The sequence below is a fragment of the Anopheles coluzzii genome, chromosome X (genome assembly GCF_943734685.1).
Source record: "Anopheles coluzzii chromosome X, AcolN3, whole genome shotgun sequence".
In the NCBI taxonomy this organism is placed as follows: domain Eukaryota; kingdom Metazoa; phylum Arthropoda; class Insecta; order Diptera; family Culicidae; genus Anopheles; species Anopheles coluzzii.
The window spans coordinates 713,912-731,452 of record NC_064669.1 but is presented as its reverse complement, the minus strand read 5'-3'; the positions used below and the strand labels follow the sequence as shown (position 1 = coordinate 731,452).

General features: G+C 48.9%; 1 protein-coding gene across 1 annotated transcript in view; it reads right to left on the bottom strand.

Moving 5' to 3' along the window:
- Positions 1 to 17,541, bottom strand: part of LOC120947322 (octopamine receptor Oamb) — a 95,717-nt gene that overhangs the window by 11,478 nt on the left and 66,698 nt on the right. Inside the window, 2 exon segments of the mRNA XM_049610498.1 lie at positions 8,892 to 9,135; positions 10,488 to 10,724. Coding sequence (XP_049466455.1) covers positions 8,892 to 9,135; positions 10,488 to 10,724 — 481 coding nt within the window.

Here is a 17,541-nt window from a genome sequence, read left to right as displayed (position 1 = left end):
TGCGTATGTGTGTGTGTGTGTGTCTATTTATGATCAATATGTAAGTGACGCGTGTATGCGTGGGCGTGTCCGTGTGTCGCTAGCTCAAGCTAACTACATCCTACAACGGGAGCGTTACAGTGCGGCCGCTACTTGGTCCTGTCAACTTGCACAAGTTTGGCCGACGCAAGCTGCCCGCAGCTTCCGTCCCGTCCCTTGCAAAGGCAGCCAGGCAACGCTACGCGACGTTCCAATAAAAGAAGCGAACAGGCCCGGGCATCCTGCTGCTCGCATGCGACAACACTCTACAGCGCGTCAGCGTTCTATTGTTTGCTGTTAGCTGGTGTTGGTGTCGTGCGTCGTGTTTTTCGCCTCTGACTGTGTACGCGTGGGATGAAGTGTGTGTGTGTGTGTTTGTGTATCGGTTCTATAGTACACGCATGTCACACTCACAAAAGGAAGTGAAGTGTAGCGCAGAATGCATAATTTCAGGCGTGCTACTGCGTTTTCCGAGGCGCGCGCGCGCGCGTGTGTGTGTTTGTTTTGGTGTGGTGGAATTGAGTGGTAATTCTGTTCTGTTTGATGATTATCGCTGTACATGGTGCAGTGGTGTTGACATGTTTGAAGATGCTTTGATCACTAACACTTGCCATAGTTTAATCACGATCTTGCTGTCTGTGAGGTTAAGGTGAGTAGTAGTAGTAGTAGCAATAGTGTAAGCAGTGATAGTAGTAACAGTAGTGGTGGTAGTAAACAAAAATTGTAGAAGTGTTGGAAATGGTGTTTGTTTGTTTTATTGTAACATTAGCTGAAGCTATTTACTACTTGGATTTGACATCTGTAGTTGAGCATGTTGTTGAGAGCTGTCATTTTTGGTGGATTCTGTTTTTCTGTTCTGTTTTTTTTCTTTGTTCTGATGGTTTGTTTAGTATACATTCTGTTGTAGTAGTTGTTGTTGATTTTGATGTTGTTGTTATTGAAGTTTTGTTTTTTTTTTGTTTTTGTTATTTGGTTTCGGTTCATTCTGGGAAACATAAACACTTGCCATACACATTCGAAAACTCAGTACGCTAGATATATATATAAATATAATTAAGGTTTTGGATGTTTATATACATTCCTCATCCGTGTACGGGGCCCATGATGAAAACACATGCACACAAAACACCGCGCGAGCGAGGGCCGCTCCCTCGGATGGGCGGGTACGTAAACTCAGCTACACACATCATTGGCACGTTCCGTTTACTTTTTTTTGTTTTTTTGCTAGATAAATTTGCCATTTGGTATTGACAGGAATCATACAAAATCATAACACACAGCCTGGCAGTTTAAAAACCCGAGCATAACACCGGTTCACAGGTGAAGTGTAAATAAACGGGTGGCGAATAAAGGGGAGGGCAAACAAAACAGAGAGCAAAACAATGCACGACAGGTAGTAGCGCCCCGTTAAAACAAAACAAAACAACCGAAAACAAAAAGGTGGTAAAGGACACAGAACGAAACAAAACAACCCGAACGAACGAACGAACGTAAAAAAAAAAAAAAACAAACATTCGATACGGTGACGATACTCGCGGCATCATCGCATATATGTAAACGTTCTTGCACAAACACAGACATATGGAAAACGGTTGCAGATATGTAACTGGTTGATCGCAATCATGTAGTAAAACATACGATTATAGATATAAATATTATATATATATATATAAATATGTGAAACACAACTTTCCTTCATTCCAAATGCAAACGCAAACTCAGCAAACAGCATTCCGTTATTTGTTAAAATAGAGGGTTGGTTTTTTTTCAAACAAATTGTTGTGGAAGGATGGGGAATTTGGGGGTTTTGTGGTTTGATTTGGCACGCATAAAACTTTGGTGGTCGGTAAAGATGTTTCTATATGTATGTATAAATTGGTAACATTGCTCCTCATTACTCATGATGGAACATTACCTTGGTGGGTCAAGGAGTCAGGGAGCAAAGGGTAAGTTATGGAGAGAGAGAGAGAGAGATAGCAAGAGCGGGGGAGAGCACATTGAAATAAAACAATAACACTTGGGTTTGAACAGGGGACATTAGCGAGCTAGGAGGAGCCATTCAGTGACGTTGAGCCGTTGCTTCGAACCGTATCGGGTTCGGTTCGAATTTACTGCACAGCGTGAAGGATCTGGATGAGGAACGGGGAAGTAAGGAGCAGAGGGGCAACAAAAATAAACGTTCCAAACGGGTACAACAAACCAAAAAACGGAGCAACTCTATCATAATAACCAACAGGCCAACCAGGGATGTTAAATTGACCAAACAGTTCCATTCCCTCTAAAAACAACCCCCCCATCACGTTCCCCCCCGTTACCCGCAAACAGCCAACTACACTTCTAGAAACGGAGATGGAAAAAAATGAAATATACATTATTACTAGCAATCAAGGTAACAACAGATAGGGACAGGGTTGCGTTCAGTTTGGGAGGCGGGATGGTTTCGGGTTCTGTTGTTGCTTGAACCTTTGGGTGTGTTTAAAAATGAAACAAAAAAAAAAACAAAAATCAAACGAATTCATTTGCCAAATTAGTAAAACGGCCGGGTAGAAACAAACGCCAAAACAAACATTCCATTTTTTTTTTTTACTTTTTTGCAGAAGAAAAAGAGAAAAAGAGAGTAAACAAACAAACTACTGCCGAATAGCAAGAAATGGTATCATCAATTACACGCAAGAGCAGCTAAGACGGGCCGGAATGGGATGGATGGAAGGCTGGTCTGGAGCAGTGTAAGGGAAGGCAATGGGAGGGCCAGGTGGAAATGCAATCCTTACCACAGCTACAGTACGAACATGAGCACAAAACAAAAGGAAGAAACTGGCACAATGGACTGAATGATGGGACAAACAGGCAAATGGTGGGATACTCAGGGGGGGGGGGGGGGGGGGGGGCGGGGTTAAGTACTGAGCATGAGAACTAAAGAAAAACATATGTAGAAAGTTCTAAAACGGGTAGCGCAGCGTCAGAGTATCGTGGTGGTGGGTGCACACTGAGAGGGGTTTGAAGAATTCGGGGAAACGGGTTCAATGGTGGTGGTGAGGTACGTTTCGGCCGATCGATGAGGTTACGACCGGGTGCTACAACGGTACTACGACATGTGGGCGATGAAAAGGGAACGGCAGGGGAAGATGCAAACAGGAACGGCTTATGGAAGGAACAACACAGAAACTTTGATAAGAAAATTAAACTATGGACAGACACACACACACACGTACGGTGGGAATGAGTGCAAAGGGGGGCATGTATTGTGTGAGATGATCTAATGTTTTCCCGATTTAGTTCCCCTCAGCTGAAGAAACCAAAAACTGTACGAGCAATGGTTGAAGATTTGAGGTGGAATTTGTGGAGGAATTCGGAACACGAACGGATCCAACAGTTGAATGCAGAAGTCACAACACGAACAAAGATGCAGAAAGAGAGGGATAGAGATAAGTATAAAAACGAGAAAAAAGAATTAAAAAAAACGTCAAAACGACGTCATTGGCGTGAGTGCGTTCAATCCGCCACGAAGGACCAGCACGATACAGACAAAGCAATTATCAGTTTTCCCCAATGAGGCACTGATTTTTCGTACCGTCTGAGCAGCGAAAAGCTACACAACAGACGTTTGGCAACAGTTCCAACACTGTCCATTCGTATGTAAAGAACGACCAGAATCGTATGAGCATTGAACGTCTGCTGGACAAGAAGGCTTAGCGATGAGTGGCCCCGGCAGGGCGAGCATTCTTTCCCGTCGTTAGCGCCTGCTGCCAACGCCAAGCTGCAAACGAGCCACTTCGATCCCGCTCTGGACACCGGTGCAGGCTTGTACGCGACACTAATCACCTCGCTTACTGATTCATTAGACGCGTTAAGCCCCCGGGGACGGCAGCTAGCCGTCGCGTTGAACTCGGTGCCGGCACCGTGCGGGATTTTCTCACTACGTGAGTGGTCATCGATCTCTTCATCTCATCTCCCCAAGTAGTACCGGGAAACCGAACGTAACGTTGCTCCCGGATTAATGACGATCGAATATTTGATGCACAAGAATACGGAAAGAGGTAGCAAATTCAAAGAACGAAACACTAGCAAAAAGTAGCCGGAAAAGGAGAAAAAAGAAAGAGAGAGAGAGAGAGAGAGAGAGATAAAAAACAACACCATGCAATCATAAAGGAAACAGAGCAAAATCGCTTTGAATAGAATTGGAAAAAGGATAAAAAGAATAAGAAGAAAAAACAAAGGACGAAATGATGCGAAAAAATGCTGAACCCAAAACTTTGGAGCGTAAGCTCAGCGAAGTTTTGGTGCGAACGGTATGGGGGCGGGAGGAAAAACAAACAAATCAAATGCAGAAACACACAAACACATATACACCCACACATACATACACAGTGGGAAACACATCGAGAGCAAGATGCAAAGTCGAGCACTAACGTAAACAGCTCGAATAACTCCGGCAAGACCGCTGGGAGAACAGGGCAAGATAAACCACACGAAGCGAAAAAGGAAAGAACCAAGGCAAGCAAAAACGGAAAATCCCACAATACTAACAGACGCAGTTGGATGTTGGACACAATCCGTTCACGGACAAACGAGGCGAAGGAAAAGTAACAGTTGTACCACGTCGAATAGTTTGTTTGCGTGTGCGTGAGCGGTGTGGTTTGTGTGGGAGGGATTTCTCCCTCTATTTGCGTGTAGCGACGGTGGGAGGGGAAAATCCTGCCTTATCTTGCCATTTCGGCATTGGCGAAAGGTTTCCCATTTGGGGAAGGCACACTACTGCGTGCTCGTCTCTCTCTCTCTCCCTCCCGTTGTGTATTGTGTGCCGTTTTCCAAACGGCACATTCCGAACCTTGTGCCAAGCGATAGCAAATTGTTTTCTGTGTGTGTTTACGGACCGGTGATGGGGGGGGGGGGGGGGGGGGTATAGGAACGTTTCCAATGATTTGGCATGCAGGGCTGAGAGTGTTACATGATCGGTCTGGGGCGTGTGTTTGATGAATGTAACGTGTGTCCGTACCCTTTTCGTGACGTTCGGAAGGCAGCTCGACTTGCATTTGCGCGGAGAAAGGCAAGACAAGGAGATGGGGAAGCGCAATCGACGTGCAATAAACGGAATCCAGACGATTCAATTTGCGATGATGGCAACAACGAGCTATTTCGATTTCGGAAGACACTGAGCACACCTGAGGATCGATTAACCGGGGAACCATCGCAGGAAAAGATCAGCCCAAAAGGGAGGTTTGGAGCTTTCGAGCGGCAAAAGGCAACAGAGAGGGGCGAAAGGGGTGGGCGAGGAGTAGTTTAGTTTTGGTGGCGTTTGTGAGAACACATCCTGACTCGGGACTGACTTGGATGCCGTTCAATCGCAAAGCAACCATATCCAGAGCACCCCTTTGCGACGGATGTATGGTGCCGTGACCAGGATTGTCATTCGAAAAATCATTTGCATAGTGCTCGGGCTTTGTTTGCCGGTTTGATTGGCAGCCAACGAACAGCTGGTTTTATTATAAATTGTTATGGCAGGCAAGATCGGCAAGGGTTGCATGCCTTCGTCGTTGACATTTTGGAAGTTTTTCTCGCAACGTGGTCCCTGGCTACAAACGTCACCAGTGCGCATTCTTCCAAAAACGGAAAGTAATTATTCGACCCTTTTCGAAGGGGGGAGTGATCGTAATAGAGGTTGCGTCAAAATGCGTTCCAGATGTCGGCAAAGGTACCAAAGTTCACTATCATTCTCTCTCTCTCTCTCTCTTTCATGGGGCAATAACGAAGTACCACACTTCAGTGCCATTTTTGACGCCCCAAAAGAGTAGCAAAATCGGCCGGAGCCCAGGTCCAGGCAAGCGGCAGCAGTGTAGCAGTCAAATTTAATTACAGCAATAACGTCGACCCCAAAGTGAGTCGATTAGGGAACCTTCGCCGCCTCCCAAAAAAAACCCGGAACGCACGGAAGCGAAAAATGAAGATGCAATTCAATTAGTCTCGGCGGGGCACGGACTGCGTCCATATGTCCCGGCCCCGTCCTTAATCAGCAATGCAATGAAATTGAGCAGAAAGTATGGGAAGCCCGTTCTGCTCTGCTGCCGGGTTGCGTTTTATGTAGCTGCGACCGAAGCACAAAAAAAGCAGCTTGCTTTTCGCATCCTAGCAACGCCTTCAGCAGTGTGAATTGATCGCACACACTCCCGTGCAACGTCCCGTGGCCAGGGTTGATAAATGGTCGTGCGGCGGTGCACAGCGAACCGGCATTTCGAGCACACGTACGAGAGAAAATGAGTGTTCGTGTGAGTGCTGCTGCTGCTGCTGTTCCACTGTCTGGCAATTCCCGCCTTTATCTAATTACTGCAAAGGAAGTGACAGTACGCTCCGCTGGGAAGTGGACGACCAAACGACGGCAACAGCAACAAAAAGGAAGATCTGAAAGCGACGCCTCAAAAACCATACGGTGGCCATTACCGAAGCAATATGGCATACAACGTAAGTGGGACAAACGGGACGATGAGCTACCGACGAGATTTGGGCTACCACTAAACAGGTGTCGCTGGACGCGGGAGGAGAGTTTGGGAAGTAGGTTCCGAGTTCTGCCGGCGAGTTTATTCAAACCGTTGCTCGATCAGGCCAGGCACAATGAGAACTCTCGAGAACGGGTTTAAGGCGTACCTGGGGGCCGAAACGTTCAAGGAGAAATTTGAACCAGCCAGGCACCGGTTATCTCCGGTGCCGGTTCACTAGCTACGGTCAAACATATCTAGCAACTTGCTAGGCACACGCCCCCACACTCAACGGCACACGCTGGTGGTGCACGGCCACTACCAACACAAAAGCACATCATCAAGGAGGTGGCGCCCTGTTCCTCAAGGCTGTACCGCTGGGTTCTCGCGCCGTTTCCAAGGCGGCAATTGGCAATGCGGGCGGTAGATGCATTCATTATGTTTTGATTATTCATGACTGCATCTGGCAGCTTGCTGGATGCATTACTCGCCCCTACCACAGGACGCTAGTGCCTGACGCAAGCGACGGAAGCACACGCAGACAAACTTTTACAAACCCCTCAGCCAGTTAGCTCCGTTCCTCCGTTTCTTTATCCTCTAGTCATCTTGCCTCTCAAGAGCACCCCGGGCTGGGCTTGCTGATACTTTCGCAACATTGCTGCAGTAATGTTGGTGCGTTAGTGTTGCCGGCGCGTGTGTGCTGTGCTGTGCTAGTGTGCAATCAACCATGGGACAGGACGTATGGTGTCGCAGAAGGATGGTGGTTGGCGGGCGTTGTTGAATGCATCAGGCAAATTATTTCGAGACGACACCCGCTTTCGTCACGCCAACGCCGATTTGATAAAACAACCTCGCCAACCAAAAAAAGCCACATGTCGCAATTCATTAAGCAGCGTTATTCACTCCACTCCGTACCTGGATGCGTTGGCGGGCACACTCTGGCGGGCTCAAAATCAATACCACTTCGCCGCTTCGCTCGGGCGGCAGTGCCCCCACAAGGCAAGGCGGTGCTCTGTCAAAGCTGTCGATATTTGTACAAACATTACAGACAAGACTAATTGTACGATGGATGTCAATTGCTATTTACCTTGTGGAACTGTTGCAATGGAAAACATCTACAATTTAATGTGAAAAATGCAAGATTTCCCTAATGTATGCGAATATCCTGATGGCGACGATGGCAATCGCACTACACCGACCCAAAACGCAAACTGATCTGATCTAGAGGACGTTTGTGTTGTTTGCTCGAGTGAAGCTCTCTATACGTTTGATCGTGTCTTGTATAAAGCTGACAGAGCGCTGCCCAAGCGCTGCCCAAGCGATTGCGTTCGGCGCTGGTCAGTGTGGGGGTTAGCGACTGGAGGACTCGGTACAAAGGGCACGGCGAAACGGGAGAAGCGAATGCTAGGCGATTAATAGGCTCGCGCTACCACCACCTGGCTGCGGGAAAGGAAAGCGTTTTGCGACCAGCGGAGCCCGGACACCGACCCGGACAAGCGACACTAAAAATAAACCCGATGGAGCAGCCTGGTGCGCGGTAAGGTTTGCACGGCGGCCTTTTAGAGCGTGTGTGACTGTGTGTGTGTGTGTTTCTGTGTGAGTGTGTGAAGCCCCCCCCCTCTCAGAATGCTAGTAAGGTTAGTGTGTGAGGTTAGACGGCTAGTCTAAGTGACATATGCACAACACGACGACGAGCGAATGGGAGATCGGTGGCAGGATGTAGAGTGCGGAAAGGGGAAACAGGGAGATATGCGCAACGTACACGACCAACATGAATTCATCCACAAACCAATAACAGAGAAACAATGCGAAAACATAAACAAACAAAAAATGTTTCCAACCAAAGGGTACACGATGCGTGGATTGAGGTTAACAGACACACACACACGCACACACATGGTGAGATATGGTGGGAGTGTGTGGAACTTTGTGGCGATGTGGGAGGGGGGGGAGGAGAGTGGTAGTGTGATAGTGGAGTTAATGGTGTTGATTGATTTTGTTTCTTCTTTGCTACTGCTGCTAACGGGAGCGAGTGATGGGGAGTGATAGGAGAGAGCGAGAGAGAAAGAGATAGAAAAAGTGTGATAGAAAAGGGGTGCACCGGGGGGAGGGGGGGGGGAGGTTAGGGAAGGGAGTACGGTCGAACAGTGGGTTGGTACGGAAAAGGATTAATCGGGCACCCAGGTAGCACCCAACGATCGACAGCGCGATAGAGAGAGACAGAGAGAGGGATAGAGGTAGATGAAGAGCGAAGAAGATAGAAGAAGGGGGAATAGATGGAACCTGAGCCTGGTCGAGGGTTGGGTCAGTTTACGATGAGGAGTGGAACGATGGGTGAGTTAGGGGGGGGAGGGGTGGGGGGTGGTGGAGGAGGGTTGGGGGGTGTAGGTTGCTATTGCTTACCTTTGGTGGTGCGAAAGCCCTGATTGATGGCGCGCGTCGTCCGGACGGCCGCCCGGTAGATCCGCCAGTAGAAGAACAGCATCACGAACATGGGAATGTAGAAGGAGCCGAGGGCTGAGTAGACGACGTACCCGGCGTCGTTCGTCAGCTCGCACGTCCAGGGACAGGGAAGGGGAGGCGCGGGGGACGGTGTCACCGACACCAGTGTGTAGTTTCCGTATTGATAATAAACGTTCTCTTTCACCTGCAAACGGCACCGAAGAGGGGTTAATCAGGGTAACGAAATCATGCGCCATCAGGGTGTGGGGAGAGGCGGGGGTGAAGAGTGCCCAAGCGTGGTGTTGCCCCCTTTTGGCAGGGCACAGTGGCGATAGGTAGTGTAATTAATTTCGCTAAATCGCTTGCAAACAAGACATGGCCGTGGCGGCTGGCCTTCGCCTGATACCCGGTTGGTCAGCAGCAGGGGGCGTGGCTTCCCGCCTAAAGCTTTACGACGCGAGCTTTGCACGAGCGATGAGGCGTGCGAAAAGGTAATCGGTTTAAACTATCCGGCCCACCCGGACACACCGCTCGAGTCCGTCGTTGCATCGGCGGCTCCAGCGGGCACCCACCCGCTACGTCATGTCCCGAAATGGTTGATTATTGATTTAATCGAAGACCACCGCCGTCTCTCATGTTGTTTGTCGCTTCCTACTCCGCTCGTCCCATTCTGCATGTCAAACAGCGCCGGCAACCGCTTCCGTTCCGTTGCTGGCTTTTCCCGCGAGAAACGGCACGCTGGCAGGAAATTAATCTATGTGCGGAGGGCGGTGGTGGCAGAGGCTGCAAACCGCAGCGGCGGACACCACGGGCACTGTTGATGATCGGTGGCTGTGCCGGACCATCAAGCATCAATGTTTGAAGTAGAGCGGGGCTGGCAAAATAAAAAGAAAAGCCCTCCGCCAGGGCCTGTGGAGCAGTCGGGCCGGCGTCGTGTTCGGGGAAAACTTTACTCCCGAGCCCGAGAAGGAGCTCACCTTTCTCAACCGCAGCGCACGTGTAAATACACACAAAGGGAGGCTAGCGCTAGCTGTCCGGCTTCAAAGCTCACCACCTCACAGCAAGCATTCCTGAGGGATTAACGCGAAGCAGCGGATAAAGGCAAGCGGAGAAGCGCCCGGAAGTGCAGCCACAGAGTGGGAGAGAGAGAGAGAGAGAGAGAGAGAGGAAAAAACACGGGAAAGAAATCTCCTCAAAGTAGCCACAGCGTTTCAGGGAAAGCTAAAAATAATTACTTTTCCCCATTCTGTTTGTTCGCATTTCGTTGATTTACCGTTGGCCCATTGCCAACACGGCCACACAACGGGCGCTATCGAGGTAATAGAAATGGTTGGAGGAAGAGAATGTGTGAGAGAGAGAGAGGGAGAGAGAGAGGGAAATCAAGCGACGACGCCCGCGATGAGCAAAGATAGGCAAAGGATTCCAGGCGGTCGCTTAAGGTCACCGGCACGGTGCAAAAGAGTATGGGTGGGAGGGGGGGGGGGGAAGGAGAGTGGGTAGTGAATCCGGACATCGGCATCTCATCTCCGGACATCCGCGCCGCGCGCCGATACTTACTTTCTGTTCCTTCCACCCGACCAGCGGCGGAAAGCAGATCACGAAGGACAACACCCACAGCCCGGCGATGAGCGACTTGGCCCGCCTGGTCGACATTATGCTCGGATAGGTGACTGGCCGGGTGACGGCAACGTACCGGTCCAGCGAGATGGCGCACAGGTTCAGGATCGAGGCCGTGCACATCCAGACGTCGACCGCCAGCCAGATGCGGCACCAGACGTCACCGAATATCCAAACCTGCGGGGAAGAAGGGCACGGAGAAGCGATTAGGTTAATGAATGGGGTTAGGGTAGTGAAGGGTAAGTTGGGTGCTTTATTCATCTTTTGAGGCAATTTCGTCCGTATGCATTTTAGATGAGAGGTCGCTTGGAAATCAATCTCTTCAATCTCTGGAGATTTGGAGCGCTTAGGGAAACATTGAAGGTTTCGGCATTTTGTGGAATTCGTTGGGTAGGTTCATAACTTATTTTGGGGAGTTGAAGGTTGAAGGCCAGCTCTGTAGCAATCAACCACGATTCACTCGTAGTATGAAATCGGTACCAAGTTCGTTTAATACAAAGTGGATGAAGTAGTCGATTTGCACCTTCCAACGCCTTTAATCTAATGATGGGGCCCTTTCCGTTTTAAGTTTCTCAGCTGTTTGCATTGTATAGCAGTTTTCGAGCAGATTTTAAGAGTGTTGTGTGTATTCGTCAAGCCTCCAGAAAGCTTGTTCGAACAAAACTCTTTACCTATCCTGTCAAACAGTGATATTCAAATTTTGTAACAAAAACATGCTATGCGACCATCTAGACTACGTACACTTTGATACTGGATTTCATCACCAGATCTCTTGAATGCACCTTGGGGTAAATGTAAACACCACCTTGTTTTTTCCATTTTTCGAGCAGGTACTCGAATCTAATTCTAGCTTTGAGGCTGGGAATAATCTAGACTGAAACTTGCAGGCTAGTTTTATGCGTGGTTTTGTATGGAGTGTTTACATGATTTCAGCCTCCAACTCCATACAAAAAAACTGACTAGAATCGTGAAGGGCCCCAATATATATTTTTTTGGTTAAAAGTGGTGCTGGTTTGGTGAATTCCTTTGCGACTAAACCGTAAACAGACGTTCATTTTTGTAATGGCAGATGATGACAGATGTAATTGCTTAGGCTTCATCCATCAAATACATAAATCATAAATATGCAAAATGGTAAAAAAAAACCAATAGGATCGATTAGGATCGTCCAAACGAACTCGGCATCAAATAGAAAACGCGTGAAGCGGTAGGTCGTTAGCGGAAGCTCCGAGCAGGAAACACTGGGTTATCTGGGCTCGCTTGGTCATCCTCTTGAACGGTGAACGCCACACTAAGCGGACGTGTTTTTAAACCTACCTACCTTAAACCAAACGAATCTATGGATGATCAAGAGAATGATTGAACTATAGTCGTTTCTGATGGTAATGATGCAATTTGCAACAATTTGATGGGAGGAGATCGAAAAATTGCAATTTAAATGCTACGTAATTGATGGATGAAGCCTTGTAAGTTGTCCTCCGCTCCATAGATCGAGTTGATGGATACGTATTTGGAGGAAACTTTGTTTAGAATTGTAATTTTAACATAAAAAATATGCATACACATCCATTGTTCGTCACACTGGAACAATCAGAGCTGAAATAGTAACACGTGCAAATAATCTATTTTTATAACTTAACACAAGAACATTAGCATGAATATCAACAACAACACTGTATTCATACGGTAAGCATCGTCCTGCGAACGTGTCAGAGATATCATCAATCGTTCTGGCCATGTTACGCAAAAAGTGAGTGAAAGTAATCACATGCATGGGGTCTCTTTTTTGTTTCGCTTTTCAGTGCTTTTTCTTATCCCTGCTAACTACATTCATCGATTACCCCAGTGCGGCCGGTTTGGAACAAAACCGAACCAGAAAGATTAAACGTTTTACCCGGAATTTAGTAAGTATCATCATTGCCCACCGTACTCGTGCCGATGCTGCTGGGTAAAGCCCGGGTTAAGAGGACGAACAACGAAAAAAAAAAAACACCCTCCCCCAGTACACCCAATAACTGCCACCTCCGTCTGGAGTGCACCGAACCGACCGAGGCCAGGCACACGACCGGGTACAGCATAATCTCATTTGCACATAAATGATGTCCTTCGGCAGACGGGGACCGGGGGCTGGTTGCCGCGCGGGTTGTCGAGTGTGGAAAACGAACGTGAAAAGCCGGCAGTGGTAGAGGGGGGGAACGCCGTACCGGATGCTCCACCGTCGAAAAAGGTGAGTGTGAGCGCACTTGGGGGATTTAAAGTCCGTTCCACGGTCGAGCAAACCTTGGACGTTCGACGCGCCCGGTTAGTTTAAGGTTCAGCCGGAAGGATGTGCTTCGATCGAGAGGGGTGGCGGGCCGGGTCATCCTGTCAGGCCCGCTGGGCGATGGGCGAGAGAGCCCATTTAAATACCTTCCATTTTCCGGCTCCAGAATAAACACTTTTCCCGCCGAACGGACGTAGCGTTCGCAGCCCGGGACGTTCCGAAGGCGTACCGAAGCCCAGTACGCAAGCAGCACCACCAGCCGGGGTCAAAACCACAAATAAACACTGTTGCGAAGTTGGCTGGTGTGCGCGCCGGACTGGGCTGGGGGGGAGGGGGGGGGGAAATATTTACCAAAGCCAAGTTGAATCTGCATTTGCGCCCGCGTTTGGGTGTTGATTTCCCCGACGACTGCCCAAAAACACATTGCCCCGACTAGCCAACGGAATGGGTCCGCATGGAGTGGAAGCGAACGGTTTCGGTGAAAGGTTATCGAACGATCCCGGTTTGCCATGCCGAACGCACGCTCGCTGAACAGCGTGTTGCAGGGTAGAGACACCAAAATTCATCAGCAAACGACACTCGAACCCATTGTGATCCTGCTTTGAAGTGATCAAGCGAGTCACTGCGATCATGCCTGGCGTTTGTGCGTCTGTGTGTGTGCGTGTGTGTGTATGAGACCAACATTTGAAGAGCAAAACACTGCGCATTGACAGCGAACCGCTCGAGCAGCGTAGTCAATCGAAAGTGGCCACCAAGGATTGGGAAGGTTTGGGTGGCAAGAAAAAATAAAAACCTCAACGTGTAGAAATAAAACTACGGCAGCAAACGGTATCCTGTGCCCATACTGCTCTCCACATCTTCCTGAGGGGGGGGGGGGGGGGGTGGGCTGAGAGGGTGTAGTGGAGGGGAGGTGGGATTTTACCGCAGTTGAATGCACTTCACCACGCTCAAGTGTGCCGCCGCTGCCATTGAAGCCGGCGGGGACATCCTCGGTCGTCTAAAATCGATACGAGGCGATACGCAATTTCCACCCCCTCATCCCCCCCCCCCTTCTCCACATCCCTCCCACCACATACCACCAGAAGAGTGAAATCCTCTCGAGGGAAATGAATTGAATATAAAGGACACGAAAAGTGGACAAGAAATTATGCTTTGCGGTCAGCCGGATATTACTCTCTGTGTGTGTTTGTGTGTGTGTGTGTGTGACAGAGAGAGAGAGAGAGAGAGAGAGAGAAATATTCTTCTTTTTTCCTTACCCAATGCAGGACTTAAGCGGCGAGGTGTATGAACTGGGAAAGAAAAATAACCCCCCACCCCCACCCCTTCTTCTTCGTCCACTTCCCTGCTCCTTCTATCCCCCCCCAAAATAGCCTCCCAAGCAGCACAAACAGTCGATAAAGCTCTTTTTCGCGCGACCAACACTGCACCACGACACTGCTGGCGGGACGAGCAGGGGGTGGGGGAGGGGTAAGGTCGGAAAACTCTTTCGTAACTGCCACCACATGCCCCCTTTCTTCATTTCCCCCCCCCCCCTCCCCCCCCTTATAGGGGAAGATGGTTTTTGGACCGAAGTCAGTTGGGAAATTTAACTGCTGCGTCTTTTTGTTTTTCTTTTTTGGTCGTCGCTTTTCCTTTTCCCTCATTCCCCACTGCAACAAAAGCAAACGCAGACTGTGCGAGTGTCACTCACTGACACACACACACACACACACACACACACACACACACACGACGCTAATAACGTTGCCACGCAATAAATCTAACGAAGCGGCAGGCGGCGAACCCCGCTAGCAGACAGGAGCCGAGCCGAGGAGTCGGCTACTGCAAATTACTCTACTTCGAGCGTTCTCCCCTCTCCCCATCCACTTGGCTTCAATCTCTTGGGCAGTGGTTGGGTGGTGGTTCGTTCGGGCTTTTTCAAAACCGCCCCAAAATGGCGTGCTTATCGTTTTTTTTTCTCTTTTACTTTTTGCCGGAAATGGCAAAAGAATTGCACGGATCTTTAACGTCGGGCAGCGGCTGCTTAAGCAAAAAAAAAAAAAAGCAAAAAATCCAACCCCACACAAACACGCGCGCGCACCCACACGCCCACAGTGCGCCAAACAAAGGCACACTTTGCGGGGAATGAATTATAAATTTTCAATTATCACCTAATCGCATTATCACTTTTACACAAAACGTGTTTTAATCACAGTTGGTGCGCGTGTGGCGGCCGGGCGAAGCGGTGCGAAGTACGTGCGAATAAACCTGTGCTGTGTGGTTAGTGGCTCTGCGCGCGTGTGTGTGTGTGTGTGTGGTGTGAATTTGTGTTAGCCAGGCGAAGCGCGCAATGGACAGGGAGCAAACAGGGCAGGTTTACTGCTTGAGGCCGCGTGTACGTGTGCACCGGCTTAAACCCCGAGCCCGAGAGAAGCTAATAAACGACCTCCACACACACACACACACACACACACACACACACACAGACACACGTCGACATTCTACAACACCGGCAGACGTGAGTGAGTGCGCTCTGCCGGCCCGAGTCCTTCAGCGAAGGATGTGCTATGAGTGCTTTTATTTGTTTAGTCTACCAGACACACACACACACACAGCGGTATATTCCACTTGCAACACTCCATCCAACAAAATGGAGCACTGAGATGGCGGTAGGGGAGGGGGTTGTATGGTACAATCCTCTGAAACTCTGCCAAATAACCCAAACTCAACCTAGCAAAGCGGTAAAGGGTTGCCCATGCTCGCTGGGGGTTCGTCGTTTATTATTTATTCGCTGTTGTTTCTCTCTCTCTCTCTCTCTCTCTCTCTATCTCTATCCATTCTTCGCTTTCTTTTTCTCCGCCGCTTGGTTATTGTGTGTTGAGGTTTTTGAGGGTGTCGTGTATTTTCGTCTTCTTCTTTTTCCTCTTGCTTTTTTTTTTTTTTGCTTGGGGAGGTTCAAGAAGGGTGAGTTTGGCTGACTCCCGCCTCCAGAAACACTGCCACCGGCCATTCCATACATCATACCGGGGCCTCTCCTTCGCCACGCTCGTCATTTGCTACCTTCCGACCGCACCGCAGGGATTACCAACCTCCTCATCCCCCCCCCCACCCTCTCCCTTGGGCACATGCTTAGGTCGCGCCAGCGGCCTATTTCTTTTCCACTTGGTAGCGTTTAAATTCATGCATAAATAGTCGTGTTCTGTATATATGTGTGTGTTTTATTTACAGCTTACCCCTCCCTACCGCTTGGTCTTGGCCTTCTTCCCTCCTCCGTCTGTCCCTGCAGGAGCTAGCTTTCGAGTGCGTCTTCACGAAAAAGGTTTTCCTGCCGGGCATTACATCACCGGCTATGGGGGGGGGGGGGGAGGGCAACGGGCAATTCCGGCCAGCAAAAGGGCGCGCGCGCGCGCGTCCGCTCGTGCCAGGTGCTGGCAGCGGTTTTTGTTAGGGTCAGATTTATTGCAACGCTTCTCAGGGGAGCTTTTGGGGGGTTTTGGGTTTCACGGCAGGCCACTAGCAGGTGGCCGGGAGGCGTTATCCTTTACGATCTAGGGAGCTGGTCGTGTGGTCTCTATCAGCGGCCATACCATGCTTCTCGGGGCACACGCACACAAAAAATGGAAAAGATCTTAATGGACGACTCCAGTGTGCTTTGCCGCGTTCAACGCGACACACCAACTAGGGCCGTTTGTCTGGCCGCCAGCTGGCTGTGGTTCTCACGCACCGCGAACGTTCGTAACGTTCAGAGCAAGCTTCGCTACAGCGCTGCACGGTTGGGCGAGGTGCCTAGTACACACGTCCACAAACGTGACGTGATTATGATGGCTGGCTTAAGTTTTGCATGGGCACGCGAAAGGCATACCTAAAACTCACACACACACACACACGCACACACGGTGGCGATAGTTACAAGACGGAAGCAACTAAGCTTACAATGTCGCTTGTTACTGACTTGCTTGATAGATGGTGAGGAAATGTGAATAGTTGCCAGGGAGAGGGGAGAGAGTTGGGAAGAAAGACATTAAAAAATGGAAATACTTGAGTGGTGTCAGTGTCCATCAGTGTCTTGCAAACGCTTCCTAATGTTACGATATTTCCGTAAATCCCATGCTAGAAATTGCACGTGCCAATGATCTGGGACAAACGCAAAATCTTTTGGACAAAAACTGAGTCTCCATTTCTGGGCAAGTCTGGTGGTGCGAATTTTTGGACAGAAACATCAGGTTCAGATAGAGATGTTAAACGAAAGGCACATCGAACTGTCAAGCAGACTCTGGCACGATGTCCGAATTGTTTTATATAAAAATGATATAAAGTATTATAAGAAGATGTGTAAAGATGACAAAAGTCTGGAGTCGACTCCCATCCAACTCTGCAAATTTTGGAACCGACTCGGAAAATTAGGTTGGACAGGCATGAAAGACAGAAAAAAAAAACACATTTGAATAAGCTGAAATGTCACATTTAAACCGTAAAGTGAGGACACTTACTGGTTAATTCCGTCTAGCAGTGTTTATCTTAAAAAGAATTTTCCAGCGCTATAAAACAACAGAAAACTAACTCAAAATTTTGATAATGCAAACGGTTAAAATAACGCCTGTTTTATAGCCTCAAACCATTACCGCTGGACCTAAAGTATGGTTGCGATGTGCTGATACTTGTTGGATAATAGTGTGCTAGCAGTTGCAGGTTTGAAAGACCACCCGTCTCCACTCAATAAAGCACTCTCCATTGCGTACCTACCTTCAGCGA